Below are 23,192 nucleotides of genomic sequence, written 5' to 3' on the forward strand. Positions count from 1 at the left end.
CTAGAGGAGAATATAGGCAAAACACTCTCCGACATAAGTCACAGCAGGATCCTCTATGATCCACCTCCCAGAATTCTGGAAATAAAAGCAAAAATAAACAAATGGGATCTAATTAAAATTAAAAGCTTCTGCACAACAAAGGAAAATATAAGCAAGGTGAAAAGACAGCCTTCTGAATGGGAGAAAATAATAGCAAATGAAGCAACTGACAAACAACTAATCTCAAAAATATACAAGCAACTTACGCAGCTCAATTCCAGAAAAGTAAACGACCCAATCAAAAAATGGGCCAAAGAACTAAATAGACATTTCTCCAAAGAAGACATACGGATGGCTAACAAACACATGAAAAGATGCTCAACATCACTCATTATTGGAGAAATGCAAATCAAAACCACAATGAGGTACCACTTGACACCAGTCAGAATGTCTGTGATCCAAAAATCTGCAAGCAATAAATGCTGGAGAGGGTGTGGAGAAAAGGGAACCCTCCTACACTGTTGGTGGGAATGCAAACTAGTACAGCCACTTTGGAGAACAGTGTGGAGATTCCTTAAAAAATTGCAAATAGAACTACCTTATGACCCAGCAATCCCACTGCTGGGCATACACACCAAGGAAACCAGAATTGAAAGAGACACGTGTACCCCAATGTTCATCACAGCACTGTTTATAATAGCCAGGACATGGAAACAACCTAGATGTCCATCAGCAGATGAATGGATAAGAAAGCTGTGGTACATATACACAATGGAATATTACTCAGCCGTTAAGAAGAATACATTTGAATCAGTTCTGATGAGATGGATGAAACTGGAGCCGATTATACAGAGTGAAGTAAGCCAGAAAGAAAAACACCAATACAGTATACTAACACATATATATTGAATTTAGAAAGATGGCAATGACGACCCTGTATGCAAAACAGCAAAAAAGACACAGATGTGTATAACGGACTTTTGGACTCAAAGGGAGAGGGAGAGGGTGGGATGATTTGGGAGAATGGAATTGTAACATGTATACTATCATGTAAGAATCGAATCGCCAGTCTATGTCTGATGCAAGATACAGCATGCTTGGGGCTGGTGCATGGGGATGACCCAGAGAGATGTTATGGGGAGGGAGGTGGGAGGGGGTTCATGTTTGGGAATGCATGTACACCCATGGGGATTCATGTCAATGTATGGCAAAACCATACAGTATTGTGAAGTAAAATAAAGTAAAAATAAAAGACAAAAAAAAAAAAAAAAGATCTGAATGACCTGCATCGGGAGGAAGTGGAGAGATGGGAACATGGGAGGAGGAGATGGGCCAGAGGAGCCACAACCGGACATAGGGACCCACTCTCGGCAGAGCCTACTTGCCCTTTGGACATCTGTGCCATTGTCCATCTCAGATCTTGCTTTTTCCCACTATAAGTTGAGTGAAAGATGTCAAGGGGATGTAACCAATAAAGATGACCCTGGTGGCCCAGTGGTTAGGACCTAGCACTTCCATTGCAGAGGGTAGGGGGCAGGGCACAAGTTGGATCCCTGATTGGGAAACTAAGATCCTGCATGCTGCATGATGTAGCTAAAAAATGAAAAAATAATGTGAAAAAAAAAAAAAAAAGACCATCCAACTTCAAATGGGCCATGACTCCAGCAAAAGAGAGTATCCAGGATACCCACAGGAGACCACTTGACAGGCACAGGCAGGGAGTAAGCAGGCCGCTCTCTCCCCAACACTGAGGCAGCCAACCTTGTCTGTCAAGAACCCACAAGAGGATGCTAGCAGGCGTTGAGGAGCCCAGCAAAGCCTATTCAAGCCTCCTCGTCACACTTGAAAGGAAAAGCTTTTACTATTTGAAAGAGAAGCCAGAATAAAAGCTGGGACCCAGAGCCATCACTGTGGAAGCCAGGTGAGTCTCTCTGCGCCAGCCCCTCTATTCCTGGTCACCCTCCCTGGGTCTACTGCTGCCTCTGTGAAATCCAATCACTGGGCACACCAGGGCCTTCTCTTTGTAACCCAAGGTGGTATGGGGGAGGCAGGAGTACCACAGCACAGGATGGAGGGCAAACAGCATCCTTCTACAGACCTCTGATGGAAGGGTATCATGATAAGTATATTTTCACAACTGACTGATGGAAGGGTATCATGATAAGTATATTTTCACGACTGAGGCACAAATATAGGGACCCTAAGTGTATTTCTCTGGCACTTGCTGCTGTGTCCCCTGGAAAGGGCCTGCTCACTCATTCCACAAGGTGCTGCCAAATGTCAAGTCCTCTCCAGGAGGCCCTTGAGCTAACTAATGCAGGTGGTCTGGAAAGGCAATCCCGGCTGCAGAGTGGGTGATGTGAGTGTCCTGCTAGAAGACCCTGGACACATCGCTTCTTTCCCTGACCTTCTTTTTCCACTGTGAGATGAGATGGCAGAAACAGCTCTAATATTTTATGGGAGATTCTCTCAACCGGTTAAGTCTAACTTACAAAATGTGTTTTATCGGCTTCCTTGTTACAGTAAAAATGGATAAATTTCACATAAAGATCCATCTTTCTAGCTTCAATTGACTAAAATAATCAGAACAATCCCAGGGACTTTCCTGATGGTCCAGAGGTTAAGATTCCATACTTTCACTGCAGGAGGCACAGGTTTGATCCCCAGTTGGGGAGCTAAGTTCCCACATGCTGCACGATGTGGCCAAAAAATAAAAGAAGGAAAAAAAGAACAATCCCATGGCACGTCTGGCAGAAGCTGAGCAGGGCAGGTACCAGCTGGCCACAGTACCACCACTCCTTCTTATCATTACCACTCTGAGTCACCCATAACTTACATGCTAGTCTCTTTGGCATTTCAGTTCAGTTCAGTTCAGTTTCGCATTTGTGTTGGTCTAAACTATGGTCTCAATTTTGGCTGCCAGCACTTTAGAATGATTGATTTAGGTTTTAACAGATGCCTACACCCAGACCCACACCCAGACATTCTGATTCAATGGGTCTTGGAGTAAAGCCGAGGCAAATCGATTCTAATTTCAGCCAGGCTGAGAGCTGCCTGTGGTCCAAGGGCCCCACTGACTAGAAGGACCCATCTCACCTGTGTAGAGAAGCAGCCACCAGAAAAGAAAGGATGGTAAAATGGTCCTGGTGAAAACCATCCACAGATGCTCCTGGGAAACATATCTTGCCCTGGGATTCCTTGACTCACCCTCCATCATAAGCACTTTAACATTTTAGGCACAAATGCAAAGAGCTTTGTGAGCTTCAGTCAGAAACGACCACACAGATCAATCCCTCCTCCCTGCCCTGTGTCTGCACCCAGTCCAGGTCCCACCTGTAGCTTTCTCCGGAACCACTGTCTAAGCTACTTCCTGCCCCTGGCCCAGGTTTGCCAATTCATGCTTCCCTCTCCTCTCTGGGCTCCGCCAGAGTCCACATCTCCTCTGGGAAGCTGCAGGAAATAGGCTGTTCAGGTCCCTCAGATTCCATTAGCAGCATTTTACATACTGGTTTCTCTAAACAGACTCTAAGACCCCATTCATGTCCCTAACAGAGAATTCCAGAAGGCAGGAATCACCTCTCCTGTGCCCTCCCCAATTCTCCCCCAACCCCACCATTTCATAAACACACACCAAGCGCCCAGGCTGCAGCTGCACCCCACAGGTCACTGGGCTGAGCAGCAGTGAACTCCCGCAAAGGGGTGAGGGATTCCCAGAAGGAAGAAGTGGCGAGTGGACATGCAGTGGCCACGGCATCCTGCTTCTCCAGCCAGAGGAGAACTTTCACATGCACCTACGACGCCCAGCCGTCAGCCTCCTGCTCACCTCTCTGCCAAGCACCCAAGTCCACTTGCTCTGCGTGTGCACAGCAGAGAAAACAACATCCCTGACATGTCACTCCTGAACTGAAAAAGCAACATGGGAAAGCAGCGCTAGATTGGTGGGGGGCAGAAGGGGGCTCATTAACAAGTCTACTGAGAAAAAACTACTCGAGCTGCAAGACCCCAAATACACTGCTGGTCTATTCAAAACAAAAGAATCACTCCAGGACCCACGGCCTTAACCGTGAGTCAATCTGATTCACAGCCAGCTAGAGGTAGGGGAGATATCCAGGCCACAGGGAGGACACGGGTCCACCCTTAAAGGCCCTCCTTGGGAACTGTTTCCTGAGACTAGCTGACCAGGGGACCAGCCCTAATGACAGTCCCCAGAGAGGGTCGAAGCCTTCAGGGTAAGAGCCAGAATGCCCTCCTGGCCTACCTCGGAGCTGACAGAACGTGGTCATGAACTTGCTGGTGAGGGACTTGAGCTCGTTGTTGGCCAGCGTGATGAGGTGAATCTGGTCAGTGACATTTCGCAGGACCTTGTAGATGCCGATAGGGAAGGAAACCAGCTTGCACTCGGCCAGGTCTGCAGTGAAAGGACAAAGACCAGAGTTAGCAGCCACAGTTGACCGCGGACTTGCCCCCAACCCCAAAGACCCTGACCCTGTCTCTCCTACTGCCTCCCTTCTCCCCCACCCATCTTCCCTGTGCCGGGCTCGAGACCTTCTCCTCTCTCCTCCAAGAGCCTTTGTTACCATTCACCACACTTGTCCCCATCTAGCTCCCTGAACTTAGGGCTGATTCTAGCACGTTCTCTAATAGCACAGCCTGCTAGCCAGAATGCAGAAGGCAGAGCTCTGCCAGCACACTGATGACCAGGCCACATGGCCGTGCGCCTGAGGCCCTGCAGGACCCACACGTCCCTCTGGGATCATCAGACTCGACAGTGAAGTCACAGTCTTAAGAGTGCTTTATAACAGCCTACTTCTGTGAAAAGAGGCAATTCACACAGACTTTGTGGTTTGACCTTCTTCCCTGTCCTGTCACTCTGAAAACAGGTCTGCCTAAGAGGCAGCAGGGAAGCCTCTCTGAAGAATAGTCTGATAGTTCTTTGAATGGTTAAACCTAGTTAGCACATGACCCAGCAATTCCACTCCTGGGTGTATATCTGGGAAAGATGAAACCACGTGTCCACCCAAAACAGTGCACATGTTCACAGCAGCATTACTCGTGGTGTTGTCCAGTTGCTAAATCATGTCTGACTCTTTGCAACCCCAGGGACTGCATCACACCAGGCTTGCCTGTCCTTCACTAACAGTGTAGCTCAAACTCATGTCCATTGAGTCAGTGATACTATCTAACCATCTCACCCTCTGCATTATTCATAATAGCCAAAAAATGGAAATAACTCATGTGTCCATCCACAGATGGATAGATAAAATGTGGTATATTCATTTTGTTTGGCGGGCTTCCCTGGTGGCTCAGAAGGTAAAGCGTCTGCTTGCAAAGTGGGAGACCCGGGTTCGATCCCTGGGTTGGGAAGAACCCCTGGAGAAGGAAATGGCACCCTACTCCGGTACTCTTGCCTGGAAAATCCCATGGATGGAGAAGCCTGTAGGCTACAGTCTATGGGGTCACAAAGAGTCAGACATGACTGAGCGACTTCACTTTCACTTTCATTTTGTTTGGCAACAGAAAGGGATAAAATACCAATATATCCTGCTGTTGTTTAGTCGCTAAGTCACATCTGACTTTTTGCAACCCCATGGACTGTAGCTCACCAGGCTCCTCTGTCCATGGGATTTCCCAGGCAAGAATACTGGAGTGGGTTGCCATTTCCTTCTCCAGGGATATTCCTGATCCAGGGATAGAACCCGCATCTCCTGGTTGGCAGGAGGATTCTTTACCATTAAGCCATAGACGGGCTTTAAAAACACTATGGTAAGTGAAAGAAGCCAGTCACCAAGGACAACATGCTGTATGAGGCCATTTACATGAAAGGTCCAGAACAGGCAAATGTAAAGACAGGATGTAGATTCTTGGTTACCCAGGGCTGGCGGTACTGAGGGGTCAGGGGTTTCTTTGCAGGGGTAATGCAAATGTTCTACAATTGAATGTGGTGATAGTTGCACACTGAATATACTCAAACCACTAAACTGGACAACTTAAATGGATGGACTATATGGTATGTGAATTATCTCTCAATAAAGCTGTTTCATACATACAGCAGCAGAGAGACATTGAAAGCATGGAGGCACAGAAATCAGCTGTCCAAGCTCATCTAAGTCACTTACCTTTGCTGAGCCTCAGTTTTCTCATCTTTAAAATGGAGGCATCATTGTCTACCTAGTAAGGCTGTCAGGAAAAGTAAATACAATAAAAAGTACTCAGTGGGGCTTTCCTGGTGGCTCAGTGGTAAAGAATTCACCTGCCAAAACAGGAGACACAAGTTCTATCCCTGACCTGAGAAGATCCCACCTGCCACAGAGCAGCGAATCCTGTGCACAACTCAAGACTGGACTCTAGAGCCTGGGAGCTGTAACTACTGAGCCCACATGCCCAGCTACTGAAGCTGGTACACCCTGGAGCCTGTGCTCAGCAACAGGAGAAGCACCACAAAGTGGCCTGTGCACTGCAGCTAGAGAGTAGACTCAGGTAAATAGTGGGGCTACTACAAATGTTGTTTCCCTACTCACCTTCCACTTTGCCCTCCCCTTCGCATCCTACCCACACCTCTCCAGGCTTCAAGGCCAGGTCCCATCCCAGCTCTTCTAGAAGTCTTTCTGGAGGCCTGTGTTACTGGTGATTGTTCCCCCCAGGAGCACTCACTGACTCAGACAGCACTGATCCATCTCTCAGCAAACTGTGGTCTTTTCCCTCAAGGCCAGGCTTCCCCAGGACTCTAAGCCTTTGAAGTTTATTGCAAAATTAATACACAAAATTCAATAACATTCCTATATGCCAACAATAAAATACAGCTTTTAAAGATCTTATTCTGTGAAGAAAGTCAGACAGAGAACAAATCTTTCTCAGTTATATAAGAGTATGATATCATTTATATGTGGAATTTTAAAAAATGGTACAAATAAACGTATTTACAAAACAGAAATAGAGTCACAGATGTAGAAAACAATCTTATGGTTATGGGGTGAAGGGCGTGGAGAAGAGGGATAAATTGAGATTGGGATTGACATATACACACTACTATATGTAAAACAGATAATTAATAAGGACCTACTGAATAGCATAGGGAATTCTACTCAGTACTCTGTAAGGGCTTATACGGGGAAAGAACCTAAAAAAGAGTGGATATATGTTCATGCATAACTGATTCTCTTTGCAGTACAGCAGAAACTAACACAACATTGTAAATCAACTGTACTTTCACTTTTCACTTTCATTCATTGGAGAAAGAAATGGCAACCCACTCCGGTATTCTTGCCTGGAGAGTCCCAGGGACTGGGGAGCCTCGTGGGCTGCCGTCTATGGGGTCACACAGAGTTGGACTCGACTAAAGTGACTTAGCATATTAGCATATACTCCAATAAAAAATTTTTTTAATTTGTATTTTAAATATTTTAAAGTATTCTAAAGAGGAGAAGACAGGAAGAAAGGAAGGGAGGGAGGGAGGGAAGGAGGAAAGAAGAAAGAAAAAGAGCCTATTCTGAACAGTAGCAATAATGCAAAATCTATGGAAATAATCAAAACTGAAGCCCTTCACCCTTATCTGCTTCACAGAATGTCTACTCTGACTCTAACAGCAACTCAAATGTCACCTCCTCCACGAAGCCTTCGTTGACCACCCTAAGCTCCAGTCCCTGAGTCTTATATATAGTGTGAAAGAAACCTCTTCACCTGGTACTGTATTAACCTCCTTTTGCATCTACTTTCCCAGTAGAGTAGGAAGACCCCCAGAGAACATTACCAGCAGCGGTGGACCAGGCTCAGCGGGCAGGACAGAGTTACTGGTGACCTCACTGAGCTGGTCTGAGGAAAGAAAGGGGACAACTAGGGGTAAGGGCAAAAATCCAAAAGACTGAGGAACCAGAGAGGTAGAACATCCCACTGTCTTCAGGGACTCCCCTGGTGGTCTAGTGGCTGGGACTCTGAACTTCCACTGCAGGGGGCCCAGGTTTGATTCCTGGTCAAGGAACTAAGATCCCATAAGCCCCGAGGCTCAATCAAAAAAAAAAAAAAGTGTCTTTACTGTTTCCTCCAGTCCAGGGCTATGCTAGGTGACCCCAGCCCAGCTGCTGTCCAATGTCAGGAACTTGCTCTTAGATCAGCAAGATGGGGTTTGCAGAAGAGAGTGCAAAGTCTTACGGGGAGGAATGAATGCCCGGAGGTCAGACTTTCAGTAAAAAGAGATTGAGGACTGGATCAGCCCTGCAGGCTCAAAATTTGGGGCAAGTTGAGGATTCTAGAAAAAGCAAACCTTTCCAAACAATGAGCCCCCTAGTGCTTTGTGCCAGACGCTCAAAGGTCCAGACAGGTTTCTTGTTGTGGTTATCAATCATAACAGCCCCTGCGGATAAAAGCAATGGATCTCAGACCTGCTGGGAACAACAAGGAAAGTGTCAGAAGCTTCCCCTTTAAAACAAAGAGAAAAATAAAGATGCCTTCCATCATCAGTATCCTTAAATATGGTCATAGACATTCTAGCCAAAGAAACAGAAAGCATAAACATCAGAAACAGATAAAATGATGATTATGTGTATATGAAATGACTGCATAACCTCAACAAAGCAGTCATCTGACAAGGTACACAAATTAAAAGGATCTCAGCAAAGTGGCTAATCAAACTAAATATGCAAAGTTCAATAATATCGCTATATGCCTACAATAAATATAGTTTTAAGGATCCTATTCCAAAAAGCAATATAATATAAAATATAGAGCTCAAAAATACAGAAAAATAAAAAATTTTAAATAATAAAACAAAATATAGAGCTAATCATAATGGAAAATGCATTTGACCAATATTAAGAAAAGTAGGAAAGTTCACAAATATATTTTTAAAAATAGATTTGTACATTGAAGATATATAACATTCATTGACAACAAGTCAAAATACTGTAACTGGTGATTTTTTTAAGAAGTTAAATTATAGATTGTTTAATGCAATTCTGACTCAAATCCCAAAAAGTTTTTTTTTTTTAACTTGATAAAATGGTTTTAAATCTCAACCAGGGAATAAGCAAGCAAGACTCTCTAAAAAAGAAGAAAGTAGGGAGATAACGAACTTTATGAGGCTGCAAGGATTAAAACAGAGGGTAATAGGAAAAGATATCATATAAAGAAAATCTACAGTCCAGAAAATACAGCCCCTAATTTCAGTTCAGTTTAGTTCAGTTGCTCAGTTATGTCCGACTCTTGCAACCCCATGGACTGCAGCACACCAGGCCTCCTTGTCCATCACCAACTCCCAGACTTTACCCAAACTCATGTCCATCGAGTTGGTGATGCCATCCAACCATCTTATCCTCTGTCGTCCCCTTCTCCTCCTGTCTTCATCTTTCCCAGCATCAGGGTCTTTTCCAGTGAGTCAGCTCTTTGCATCAGGTGGCCAAAGTATTGGAGTTTCAGCTTCAACATCAGTCCTTACAATGAACACTCAGGACTGATCTCCTTGAGGATGGACTGGTTGGACTTCCTTGCAGTCCAAGGGACTCTCAAGAGTCTTCTCCAACACCATAGCTCAAAACTATCAATTCTTCGGTGCTCAGCTTCTTCACAGTCCAACTCTCACATCCATATATGACTACTGGAAAAACCATAGCCTTGACTAGACGGACCTCTGTTGACAAAGTAATGTCTCTGCTTTTTCATATGCTATCTAGGTTGGTCATAACTTTCCTTTCAAGGAGTAAGCGTCTTTTAATTTCATGGCTGCAGTCACCAATCTGCAATGACTTTGGAGCCCCCCAAAATAAAATCTGCCACTGTTTCCCCATCTATTTGCCATGAAGTGACGGGACCAGATGCCATGACCTTATTTTTCTGAATGTTGAGCTTTAAGCCAACTTTTTCGCTCTCCTCTTTCACTTTCATCAAGAGGCTCTTCAGTTCTTTGCTTTCTGCCGTAAGGGTGGTGTCATCTGCATATCTGAGGTTATTGATATTTCTCCTGGCAATCTTGATTCCAGCTTGTGCTTCATCCAGCCCAGCGTTTCTCATGAGGTACTCTGCATATAAGTTAAATAAGCAGGGTGACCATATACAGCCTTGAAGTACTCCTTTCCCGATTTGGAATCAGTCTGTTGTTCCATGTCCAGTTCTAACTGTTGCTTCCTGACCTGCATATAGGTTTCTCAAGAGGCAGGTCAGGTGGTCTAGTATTCCCATCTCTTTCAGAATTTTCCACAGTTTATTGTGATCTACACAAAGGCTTTGGCATAATCAATAAAGCAGAAATAGATGTTTTTCTGGAACTCTCTTGCTTTTCCAATGATCCAGCGGATGTTGGCAATTTGATCTCTGTCATAATTTAATAAGTGCTAAATGAGGCATCACAAATAAATTAGGGAAGAAAAGGGTTAATAGCCGATGTCAGCATAGCCAATGAACAATTCTGGGAAAATAAGAGAGAAAAAGACTCTTAACCTAAGAAAATAAAACTCTAGATAGAATTACATTTTTAATATTTTTTGAAATCAAACCAAAATATCAGAAGTTCAGTTCAGTCACTCAGTCGTGTCTGACTCTTTGTGACCCCATGAACCACAGCATGCCAGGTCTCCCTGTCCATCACCAACTTCCGGAGTCCACCCAAACCCATGTCCATTGAGTTGGTGATGCCATCCAACCATCTCATCCTCTGTCGTCCCCTTCTCCTCCTGCTCTCAATCTTTCCCAGCATCAGGGTCTTTTCCAATGAGTCAGCTCTTTGCATCAGGTGGCCAAAGTACTGGAGTTTCAGCTTCAACATCAGTCTCTGCAATGAACACCCAGGACTGATCTCCTTTAGGATGGACTGGTTGAATCTGCTTGCAGTCCAAGGGACTCTCAAGAGTCTTCTCCAACACCACAGTTCAAAAGCATCAATTCTTCGGCATTCAGCCTTCTTGATAATCAGAAGTAAACAGACTTTGACATTTATACAGCCCCTTAATTGAGGATGACTTTTTCAATGTAGGAGCAATGCTGCTGCTGCTGCTAAGTCACTTTAGTCGTGTCCGACTCTGTGAGACCCCATAGACGGCAGCCCGCCAGGCCAGGCAAGAATACTGGAGTGGGTTGCCATTTACTTCCCCAATGCATGAAAGTGAAAAGTGAAACTGAAGTCGCTCAGTCGTGTCCGACTCTTCGCAACCCCATGGACTGTAGCCTACCAGGCTCCTCCGTCCATGGGATTTTCCAGGCAAGAATACTGGAGTGGAGTGCCATTGCCTTCTCCGGTAGGAGCAATAAAGAACTACAAAGAAACAGATCAACAAACCTAACTATAAAAAAAATATAACACACCTGGATGCTTAAAGGAAGATAAGGCAAGCAACAGAGTGTGAAAAAGGATCTGTAAATAGAATAAGTTGTTATCTTGATTATTTTAAATACTCAATGTAACTCAATTTTAAAAATTAATCCACCAGATGATAGACATTCACCAGCGAGAAAATATAATTAGTAAACAAATATATAGCCCCTGATATGTGCTGTCAAACTTCTTTGCAGAATATTTACATCAATTTACACATATCCTGGCCAACAAATAAGAGGACCATCAAAACATCTTTGCTAATATGATCAGTGGAAATTATAGCCTTTGCTGTCATAACGAGACTGGTTACCTTTTATGATTAACAAGCCATTTTTATTCCCTTGATGGAATATCTTGCTTGCATCTCTGGCTGTTTTTCTACTTGGAGTTCTGGCATTCCACATGCCTCACACCCTCTCCAGGTGTGAGTAGAGCTCCCTAAATAATATTATCAACCTACATCTGTGCATTGTTTTTCTTGTTTAATAGTTCAAGTTATAGCATTTAGGTGTTTTTTAAAAAACAGAATATAAAAATTATATGCACACAGTAATTTCAATTGTGTAAAAAATATACATGCCTGGGAAAGAAGACTGAAAGAAAAAGTAAGCAGAATGTTAAATAGTTATTATAAAGGATTAGAGCAATGTATTACTATTTATAGTCCTGCTGTCTATTTTGTATAAAATAAGTACCACTAATTATTTACATAAAAATATCTTCAGTATATACAGTGATACTCTACCTTTAAAATTGAGAAATAAATGCATCATAAAAATAACTTTTTTTGGAAAAAATAATCTGGCATATTCAAGGATAAACTGAAGCCAGCCAGCTCTTTAACAATCCGAGAAACAGAGAAGGCAGACCCATGAACAAAAGACAGCAGCTCTCTGTCCTGGACTGAAGTAGAAGTTATGAGACGGAGCTTTCAGGACTTGAGTACTACTCAAAGAAACATACACGGCACCCTGCTCTAAGTGGGGACAGAAAGTGCTCTCAATGAAGGCAGAAAAGCCACAAAGCCACTCAACTTATTCCCAAGAATGCTCAAAGCAGCTGTCTTCCCAAGAAGATGAAACGCCCAACCCATAGCTTTGTTCCTCCCACCTGGGCTGTCCACACGACGTCCCACTGCACACCACCCTACTCTCCCACTCGCCAGCACAAGCAGCAGTTGGCCTCCGCAGCTTCACTTGTCCATGAATAGTCACAGAAGCATATGGCCTGGCACCTGAGGGGAGCTGAGGGCCGGATGCATCCACCCTGGCTGCTTTCATTTATCCTCTGCAAATAGCTACCCAGGCCCTACTGTGTGCCAGGCGCCATTCCGCAGTGTGCCCTGTGGCTTCCCTAATTATTTTGTTCTTGGGGACTCTGTCTGCTTCCCTCCATCCTTTGGTGCACAGGTAGGAGGGTGCACCACCATGCTCCTGCTCAGAATAGTCTAGTTGCCTTTGATGGTAAAGGCCCCCAAGGATACCTGCAAAGAGCCCTGCTGGGATACCTGCTGGGATATGATACAAACACCCTCTCCAGGCCGCGTTACCAGCCACTAACACGGCCCACAAAGTCCCCTCCCTTGTGGGGAGGAGAGGCCTGTGATCTGGGGCACAGCTCTCCATGGTCACTGGGACCAGAGTATGGAGATCCAGGTGCCCAGCCATGTGGGAGCAAGTCGCAGCCTTGCCCGGTCACCTTGCCATCTGTACAGAAGGTGCAAAACACCTCATGTCCATTCCCTGGGGGTGGGGATATTAACCACAAATAGTAGCACTCACTATTTCATATAAGCTAGGCTGGCAGACCTATCCTCTCTGTGCACATGAGGAAACTACAAGTTACTTGCTCAAGGTCATTCAGCTAAAATTAGTGTAAGATTTGGATGCAGCTTGATCAGGCAGCCAGGGGTCCTAACCATTTTTGCTGTCCTGCCCTGCTGAGTCAAGAGTGTGCCCAGGTGTCTGCTTCTAGGCCAGAAAAAGGAGAGTCCCTGCTGAGCAGCTCAGTGAGAAACCAGGGCCTTGGCTGCAAACTCCTGTAGGCCTTTCCAGTTTAGCACCCACAATCCAGGGATAGGGGCCTTGCAGCCTTCTTCATGAGCCTTCTATCCTCAGGAACTTCTTCTCCAGGTCTAATTCAGAGGATGGGCACCTTTTATACCTACTATGCCTGTGTGAGGTAGAGACAAGCCCCTGAGTTGAGTCAAATTCAATACTCACAGGGGCACACAGCATGACTTCCAGAAAACACAGCCAGGATATAGCTGGGGGCCAAGTCCCGCTAAGGGAGGAGGACCAGGGAAAAGAAGTCCCAGGCTGGAGACAGGCGAGTCGTCCTCCAGGAGGCACAGGAGGTCACCAAGAGTCCCATTCTCTATGAGTGCTCAGAGCTGGCAGGATGGGGGCTAGCTCAGCAGCCATAAGGAAAAGGCTCCAGGTGAGGAAGTGAGTGCAACATCATGGGGAGATCAGGCAGGGCTGCCACCGAGAGGACTCCTGAACCAGATGGAGGCCAGGTGATCTCCAAGGTCTCATTCAACCAAAAGAAAACAAGTGGAGCTACTCGTACTAACTATATGCCAGGCACAGTAGTAGGCCCTTTTTATGTACTAATGCCTTACATTCCCATAACAACCCTAAGTTACCCTCACAGGTGGAAAATGAGGTCTGTGATGATAGGTGAATCGTCCAAGGTCATTTCAGGGAGATGATGTGGAGTACAAAGAACTGGAATGCAAAGATTCCTGTAAGGTGATGAACTTGTCTTAGTTTGCCCAGGATGTTGCCAATTTTAGTACCGAGAGCCTGACAGCCTGGTGGACCCCTCCTTAATCCCAGATGACAACTGGTCACCCTAAATTCAGCTGCATGCTGACGGATGAGAGATTAACAGAATTAGAGAGGAGCGGGGAAGGCAACCCAGCGTGAGCCACGGCATGAGCAAAGACCGTCATTCCTCTGGAGCGCGACCTTTGACCCAGCCTCCTCCAGTAACTTCCTAGAGCTCATGAGATAGGAAGGTTCCAGTCTCAAAAACATTTCAGGCTCCTTGGTGGTGTATACCATCCCACAGACACCATCAGGGGCTTGGGAATACTAACAATGGGGTCCTCCATCAACATCTGAATGGCAGCTGGATTCAAGAGGGCCTTTTCTCAGTACCCTTGTCACTGACATGTGAACTATAGTAGAGAACAGAGACCTTTAGGCAGGAGGCACTGTAATAAACAGAAGGCATAATTATCCTCATAATTATAACTATCGTTGCGAGAAAGTCAAACTGCATGTCTCCAAATCTCTAATTAGGATAGCGTTTTGTGTTAATAAAGAACCTTTTTAAATTCAGAATGCGTGGGTCCTTCATTAAAGGTTATCCTGTAAATTCTAATGAATGTCTGGTGAAAAGTAACTACTGGTGGGCAAAACAAGCAAAATCCTAGCAGTACACAGAACATTGTGTGGGAAATCAGGAGGGCTGAGTCAAGCTGGTATTGTTCCTTAGAAACTCAGAACTGACCCAGCTCAGTCCCTGCTGAGAGGTGGGCCTGGTGACAGGACCCCGTGGTGGGAGCAGAGAGAGTAACCAAGTCACAGGGCCTGAGGAGGAAGTGTCAGGGACTCAGGCCGGCAGGTTCATGGGCTCCTCAGCCCGATCAAGAAACAAGACCTCCCAGGCTGTAGAAGGAAAACTGCCACCAGTGTGACCAGTCCCACCCAGGATATCTTTTTTCACAAAATACCTCTTTTCACAAAGTCTTTTTTTATAGAATCCTTTTTTCAGGATTAGAAGGTTGAAGGTCATTTTAACCCATGTTTTCCAAACTTCCCATTTGGAGAGGTGAGTCCTAGAAACCTACCCTTGAGATTCTGTCTCAGGGGTCCAGAATGGCAGCAAGGAATTTGTTTTTTAACAAGTATTCCTAGGTGACTGTTACCAATAAGCAAACTTGGGAAATACTGAGTAACGCAGCCTTCCAACTCAGAACTGAAATTCTCTTACTGTCTCCTCAGAGTTCTTCTTGAATGCCTCTGATGATGGGGCACTCACCTCCCTTTCACGGAATGGTTTTAACTGTTAGAGACTTCTTTCATGAACTGTATGGTAACTGTTACCCTGCCACTACCTAGGGGTCCTTCTGCCTTCTTGGATTACATATAGCTATCTGCCCCCAAGTGACAATGCTTTATATACATGAGGATGAAGGACATGATAAGCTTTTCTCCAGGCAAAACAGCCAGAAACCTCAACCCCATGGTTTTCAATGCTCCCTTCAGAGTCAGGACTGGCCCAGCTCAGACCCTGCCGAAGCCAGAACTGACTCCTGTGCAGGCTTTCAGTCCGTAACACGTGACCACAGCCACCACTCACTGGCACCAGCTGTATGTCCAAAACTTCTGAGGGCCTCAGACCTACAATCTCATCTACTCCTCACACGTACTCTGTAAGGTCAGTTCTATACTTACCCCCATTTAACAGAGGAAGAAACTGAGTCACGGAGAAGTTAAAGACTGGATTGCTCAAAGCTGCATGATTTATTCAAGGTCACCCAGTTAATTAAACAATAATTAACATTCATAAAGGGCTTCCTACATGAAAGCCACTTTGCATTGTCATACTACCTTTAAATTTTTTTTATTTTTTATTGTTTTAGTTGATGTACAATATTTTATGTTTCAAGTACACAACATAGTGATTCACAGTTTTAAAAGGTTATATTCTATCTGCATTTACAAAGTATTGGCTATATTTCCTGTGCTATACAATATATCCTTGTAGCTTACTTATTTCATCCATAGTAGTTTGTACCTCTTAACTCACTACCCCTATCTTTTCCTTCCCAGCATCCCATTCTCTACTGGTAACCATTAGTTTGTTCTCTGTATCTGTCAGTCTGATTTATTTGGTGGTGTTATATTCATTGAAAAAAAGAAAGTTGAAAGTCACTCAGTCGTGTCTGACTCTGTGACCCCGGACTATACAGTCCATGGAATTTTCCACACCAGAATACTGGAGTGGGTAGCCTTTCCCTTCTCCAGGGGATCTTCCCAACCGAGAAATCAAACCCAGGTCTTGCGCACTGCAGGTGGATTCTTTACCCTCTGAGCCACAAGGGAAGCCCAAGAATACTGGAGTGGGTAGCCTATCCCTTCTCCAGTGGATCTTCCCCATCCAGGAATTGAACTGGGGTCTCCTGCATTGCAGGAGGATTCTCTACCAACTGAGCTATCAGGGAAGTCCATATATTCATTAGTTTACGTTATTGATTTTTTTCGGATTCCACATATAAGCAGTATCATTTTAAAGCATGTCTTTCTCTGACTTAATTTCACAAAGCATAATACTCTCTAAGACCATCCATGTTGCAAATGGCAAAATTTCATCCTCTTTTATGGTTAAGTGGTATTATATTAACTATTTGGGGGAGGGGGTTGTTGTTTCTAGCTACTCCTTTTTTTTCAGTATTTCATCTCATTTTACTTTTTATTATTTTTTTTTGGAGTATAACTGTTTTATAAAGTTGTTAGTCTCTGCTGTACAATGATCTGAATCAGCTATATGTCTACATGTACCCCCTGCCTCTTGGACCTCCCTCCCCAGCCCCATCCTACCCATCTAGGTCATCACAGAGCACTAATGATGAGCCCCTGTGCTACACAGCAGCTTCCCACTAGCTATTTTACACATGGTAGGGGATACATGGCAGTCCCAATCTCCCAGTTTGTCCCACTCTCCCCTTCCCCTGCCCCATGGCCCATATTAACTCAATCCTCACAACAGCTCCATGAGATGGGAACTATCATCACCATCTCTGTTTTCAGAAGAAGAATCTAAGACACACGCCTGCAGCCTTGGTTAGTAAGCGGCATAGCTGGCCCTGAGCTAGTGCGCCGCTATGTACACAGCCTCCCTAGGATATGTAACTGACACTTAGGATGGTCAGCTGCTCTGAAACAAGAGATTTTGAGCTCCAGTGAGCAGACAGATCTTACAAGATTTACAATGGATTGCTATGGACATTGGTATATTACAGTTACCATGGAGCTATATTAAGGAGGCTTAGAGTTGAAATAGCTGGTGAAAGAATTATCCAGTGCCTGGATGTGTCACTAAATTGGCTCTGGGACCTCAGGCAAGACCCTTTGGTTCTTATGCCCTTGGTGTGCGTCTCAGGTAAATGCCGAGGTTGGAGCTGATCCACTCTGAGACCCCTCATGGCTGCCATTGTGAAATCTAGCTGGTGGTTGTCAGACTTGGTGACACACTGAGCCAGTCACCTGGGGAGCTTTACAGACTCTTGATATCTTAGTCTCATTCGCAGAGATTTTAACTTAAAAAGTGTGAGCTGGGGCTTGGGGATCAGGGGTTCTCAGGTGATCCTAGCACACAGCCAGGGTAAAGAACTCTGCACTACACCATTACCTCTCAAACTTTACTGTGCTGACAGATTACGCAGGGTTTCTATTAGGATAAGGCTTCTGATGGTGAGGTCTGTGTCGGGACCTGAGATCCTGTATTTCTACCAGGCAGGTCCAAGGACCACTCTCAGTAGCAAGGACTAGTCCAATGCAGTGGTTCTCAAAGTGGGGCCCCTAGACCACAGCATCTCCCCAGAATTCACTGTGAATACACATTCTCAGTCCCCATTCCAGACCTACAGAATCAGAAGCTCTCGGGGCAGGGCCCAGCCATCTGTGTGTGTGTGTTGTAAGATGTTTATTTACTATTATTATTGTTATCACTGATCACCTATTGGCGGTTTTTAAATTTTGTTTATTTTTGGTTGCACTGGGTCTTTGCTATAGTTGCGGCAAGCGGGGGCTACTCTCCCCTTGCAGTGCGCCAGCTTCTCATGGAGGCGGCTTCTCTTGTGGCAGAGCACAGCCTTCAGTAGCTGCGGTGCACAGGCTCAGTAGCTATGGTTCCCAGGCTCTAGAGCATGGGCTCAACAGGTGTGGGGCACGAGCTTAGCTGCTCAGCGGCATGTAGGATCTTCCCAGATATGGGATCAAACCTATGTCTCCTGCATTGGTGGGCAGATTCTTTACCACTGAGCCACACAGGGAAGCCCCATCTGTGTTTTAACCAGCTCTCCAACTGGAGTTTGAGAATCACCCTGGCTTAGAGAGACCGGGCTGCCCCCAGCTGTTGTTTCCTGGCCCTGATGGATGGTGATGGAGGTGACAATGAAAGCAAGTCACATTCACTAAGTGCTGCCTGGTCTGTGCCTGCGCAGGGGCTTTAAGTTGCTCACAGGGGTGCCTCCCGCTTCTCATCAGATTGGGGGATTTCAAGACAGAGCCACTGTCTCTTCATCCTTCTCTTGCCCGTTCGTATTTCTGACTCTGACAGAGGCACAGGTGACCTCTGGTGTAAAAGCAGCTGGGCTGGGCTCAGGAGGCCCACATTCTCACCCCAGGCCCCCTGCTATTAGCCGTGGGGTCTCAGGGAAAGACTTCTCCAGGGGCCTTGTTTTATCTTCTGTAAATGAGAGTTTACACCATGGGATCTGGGGAGTCTCAACCAGGCTGGACATTCTATGACTCTATAAGTCTACTGAACAAAGACCTTTGGCCAGTGCTCCTGTCAAAGAGGAGAGGCTGCAAGCTGCAGCTAAGTGTTCCAGAATTGTCCGTGCCTTAGAACATGCTGGAACATGTACTATAACAGGGGGATCTGAGGTTCAAGTCACCCAGGCCCATGAGTAGAGAGCTGGGATTTGAACCAAAAAACCCAACTCCAAAAGCCCATGGTCTTTCTACAACACTACATCGCATCAGAGTATACCACACCACCCTCTCTCCTACCATGGTCAGAAGATAGTCCTAAAAAAGGTAACATAGGGATTTCCCTGGTGATCCAGTGGTTAAGACTCCGCACTTCATTGCAGGAGGCATGGGTGCAAACCCTGGTCAGGGAACTAAGATTCCACATGCCTCATGGTATGGCCAAAAACAACCCAAAGGTAATGTAATAATAGCTTACCCTTATGCGGCACACCTATACGCTTGAGACTTTAAATAGTTGACACAATTTGTCCACTTTAATCTTCACAGCAACCCCATGAAGAAGGTAGTATTAAGCTCATTCTCATTTCATCATTGTAGCGTGTGGGTTAGTCGCCCAGTCGTGTCCGACTCTTTGTAACCCCATGGACTGTAAGCTGCCAGGATGCTCTGCCCATGGGATTCTCCAGGCAAGAATACTGGAGTGGGTTGTCATTTCCTCCTCCAGGCATCATTGTAGAAACAGGGGCGAAACAGAAGAGCTGCAATGTGGCCCCAGGCAGTCTACCCTGAGAGAGCTCAGTTTAGCAGAACAACACATGGGATGATGTGAAGAACTCAAACCAGAGGCCCTCGGTGGCAGGAGACTCTCATTCAGGAGGCTGGTATAGAGAAACCCATATTAAAAAGTAGAGACGTTACTTTGCCGACAAAGGTCTGTCTAGTCAAAGTTATGGCTTTTCCAGTAGTCATGTATGGATGTGAGAGTTGGACTATAAAGACAGCTGAGTGCCAAAGAATTGATGCTTTTGAACTGTGGTGTTGGAGAATACTCTTGAGAGTCCCTTGGACTGCAAGGAGATCCAACGAGTCCATCCTAAAGGAGATCAGTCCTGGCTGTTCACTGGAAGGACTGGTGAAACTCCAGTACTCCAATGGCCACGTGATGCAAAGAGCTGACTCACTGGAAAAGACCCTGGTGCTGGGAAAGATTGAAGGCAGGAGGAGAAGGGGATGACAGAGGATGAAATGGTTGGATGGCATCACTGACTCAATGGATATGAGTTTGAGTAGGCTCCAGGAGTTGGTGATGGACAGGCAGGCCTGGCGTGCTGCAGTCCAAGGAGTTGCAGAGTCAGACAGGACTAAGCGACTGAACTGAACTGATAAAGAAAACAGATTTTCCTGAAACATGAAAATGAAAACTTAGACATGGGCCTGCTGGGAAGAGTCAGCACTCCTTCCGGAAGGTCAAACTCCAGCACCTCCACATGTATTCAGGGGCTGGGGCTAGAACATGGCATCCTGGTGTAAGAAGCAAAGGGCTGCCAGCCTCTGAAACACCATTTGGTCTCTAAAGCTGGGAGGTGCGGGATGCAGAGAGCAGGCAAAACAAGTCATCAAGGACTGGCATCAATGCACCACTGCACACAATTAGGCTGTATCCTGTTATCTGCACACAGCATTGACAGCTAACTAGCTGTAGAAGGTTTAAGACAAAAAGGAGCCCTGGACAACTGCCTCCTGGCAAAGCCCCTTCTCCAGAGACAACCACTTCAGGCATTTTCGGGGGTTTTGCTGGTGTTTAATTGCCAGTCCCTAGAGCAGCCTTTTCCTGGCCTTTCCCCATCTGTCTCATGCCACCTGGAAAGGAAAGGTCACAGGAGAGCTCACAGTAATTGCAGAAGTCCAGAAAACCCCACTTCAATAGCGGTTATAATGGGCCCTGGCAGGGAGTTGGACAGAGAAGGGCAGAAAGGTACTCAGGAAAGGAGTAAGGTGCAAAGCGTCTTCTGGGCACAGGGGGAGACCACTGTACCTGAACATGACCATGGGCTTGTTGTTTCCGCTATGTACTTTACAGATCTCTGTATTAGGTGACAGTTTTACATTACTTCTTACAACTATCCTCAGTTTAAAGAAAGCAACATCCCTAACATCCAGCTACCCATGGGGAACAGGCTAAGGAGGCTGGGTTGGTGGAGATCTCTCTTGATGGGAATGGGGGAATGGGGTAAAATCCTGAAGGGCCAAGCCCAGAAGGGCTACCGCAGAGCTAGTTGACAGCCCAACCACAAACACGGCGCACATGAGACTCTGGAGCTCAGAGGTGCTTTCTCCTTGACCTCCTGCAGGAGTCCCAGCCTCTCTGGGACATGATGGGACTGCAGAGTGTCTGCCTCCCAAAACAAAGCTGAGCTTTTGGCCCCCAGCCAGTAGCCATCATAGCCAACAGTCAAGAGATGCTCCAACCACACAAGAACAGCTAGAGAGGTAAAGAAGGAAGAGGTGCCTGAGAGCTCCCTCTTCCTCCACATCCAAACTGAGGCTTTTTGGGGGGGCTGAGGCTTCCGTGCTATGGGGTCTTAGGGAAGTTACTTAGCCCCAGCTTCAGTTTCCCCTTCCATAAAGTGAGAACAAAAATTCACACAAAATCCTCTACATGCATGTTTACAGCAGCATCACTTGCAATAGTAGAAGGAGCTCAAAAAAGTAGAAGTAGCTCAAATGTATATCAACTGAGGAATGGATAAGCAAAAGGTGGTAGGTCCACACACTGGAATATCACTTGGCCTTAAAAAGGAATGAAGTACCGATACAACAGGATGAATCCCGGGACTTTCCTGGCGGCTCAGTGGGTAAGAATCTGCCTGCCAATGCAGGGAACAGGGTTCAATCCCTGGTCCGGGAAGATTCCACAGGCCGCGGAGCAACTAGGCCTGTGTGCCACCACTCCTGAGATGGTGCTCTAGAGGCTGCAAGCCACAGCTACTAAGCCCACATGCTGCAACTACTGAAGCCTGGAACCTGGGGCCTGTGCTCCGCAACCGGAGAAGCCACTTCAGTGAGAAGCCCAACACCGCAACCAAGAGCAGTCCCCGCTTGTCCCAACTAGAGAAAGCCTGCCCACGGGCAACGAAGACCCACCACGGCCAGAAAAAAAAAAAGGATGAACCTCAAAAAAATTATGTTAATGAAGGAAACCAATCACAAGAGGCCATATACTGTATGACTCTCTTTACATAAAACGTCTAGGATAAGCAAATCTACAGAGACAAAAGGAGACTGGGGGTTGCCAGGGGCTGAGGGAGATTTGAGAAATCTGGAGTAATTGCTTAGTGATACAGGGTTCCTTTCTGGGTGATGAATATATTCCAAAATTGATTGAGGCGATGGTTATACAACCTGTGAATATATTAAAAGCCACAGAATGTTACACTTTAAAACGGTGAATTTTGTGATATGTGAATTATCCTTCAATTTTAAAAAAAAGTGAGGACAAGATGATCTATCTAACCAACAGGGTTGTTCTGAGCATGAAAGAAAATGTCCACAAGGGGCCAAGCACAGCATGGCAGGCAGTGTGTACTCAGTAAACAAGAGATGCTGTTACAAGGCTGCAAAGACATTGTTTTGATGTGAGAATTCATTACCAGGAAATGCTTCAGCTTCGTTGCTCCTTGAAGTAGGAAGAAGGCCCCTGGCAATCCCTTATTCCAAAAACCTCACAGCAAAGAGACAACTGCGTGTGTTATTGTGGAATCTGGGACTTGCCAAAACAATTCCTGTTTCTTCCTGGCAAACCAGCTAATCACTTAAAAAAAAAAAATCCTGTATTTAATTAAACCCAAAAGTTAATACCAGACAGAATACAACCAAGTGATGCATAGTCACTGACTTGAGATATTAAATTACTTTGTTCAATCAATGACTCATCACTAACATGCAGAACAAAAGGGGAGAGAAACAGGAGCCACACTGATGCCAACAGCGTGGCCACCAACAGCCCTGAGGCGATCACAGCCAGGCTGAGCGGAGGTCAGGTGCTGAGTCTGACTTTGGAGAGGCAGGCCCTAAGGTCTTCTACAAAAACAACAGCAGGCAACACTGACTAAGCATCACCTCATTTGATCCTGACAACAACCTCTGAGGAAGGGCAGTACTGTCAGTCCCCTTTTGCAGGTAAGGAAACTAAGGCCCAGAGAGGTTAAGAATGCACTCAAGGTCACACAGTAAGTAAGTAATGATGGGGTGGAGCTTGGCTTCCTCTCAAGGACATCGCCCTGCAGAGTGAGTCTGGAGAACTGGATTCTGATCTTCTGTTGCTCTTAAGTCATCAAATGACCTTGGGCAGGCCACTCTTGGAGTTTAATCTCCTTTTGTGTAAAATACAGAGAATGAACTCA

The 23,192-nt window shown here is 45.7% G+C and overlaps 1 protein-coding gene across 9 annotated transcripts in view; it reads right to left on the reverse strand.

The window, feature by feature from the left end:
* Positions 1 to 23,192, reverse strand: part of LRRC20 (leucine rich repeat containing 20) — a 76,467-nt gene that overhangs the window by 34,493 nt on the left and 18,782 nt on the right. For 8 of the 9 annotated variants that reach the window (XM_069572645.1, XM_069572650.1, XM_069572649.1 and 5 more), the window contains one exon: positions 4,238 to 4,387. In XM_069572645.1, coding sequence (XP_069428746.1) covers positions 4,238 to 4,387 — 150 coding nt within the window. Of the gene's footprint in view, positions 1 to 4,237; positions 4,388 to 6,095; positions 6,160 to 23,192 lie in introns of those variants that run through there. The other variant, XM_069572648.1, reaches the window with a different exon arrangement.

Source organism: Ovis canadensis, chromosome 25, assembly GCF_042477335.2.
Source record: "Ovis canadensis isolate MfBH-ARS-UI-01 breed Bighorn chromosome 25, ARS-UI_OviCan_v2, whole genome shotgun sequence".
NCBI lineage: Eukaryota > Metazoa > Chordata > Mammalia > Artiodactyla > Bovidae > Ovis > Ovis canadensis.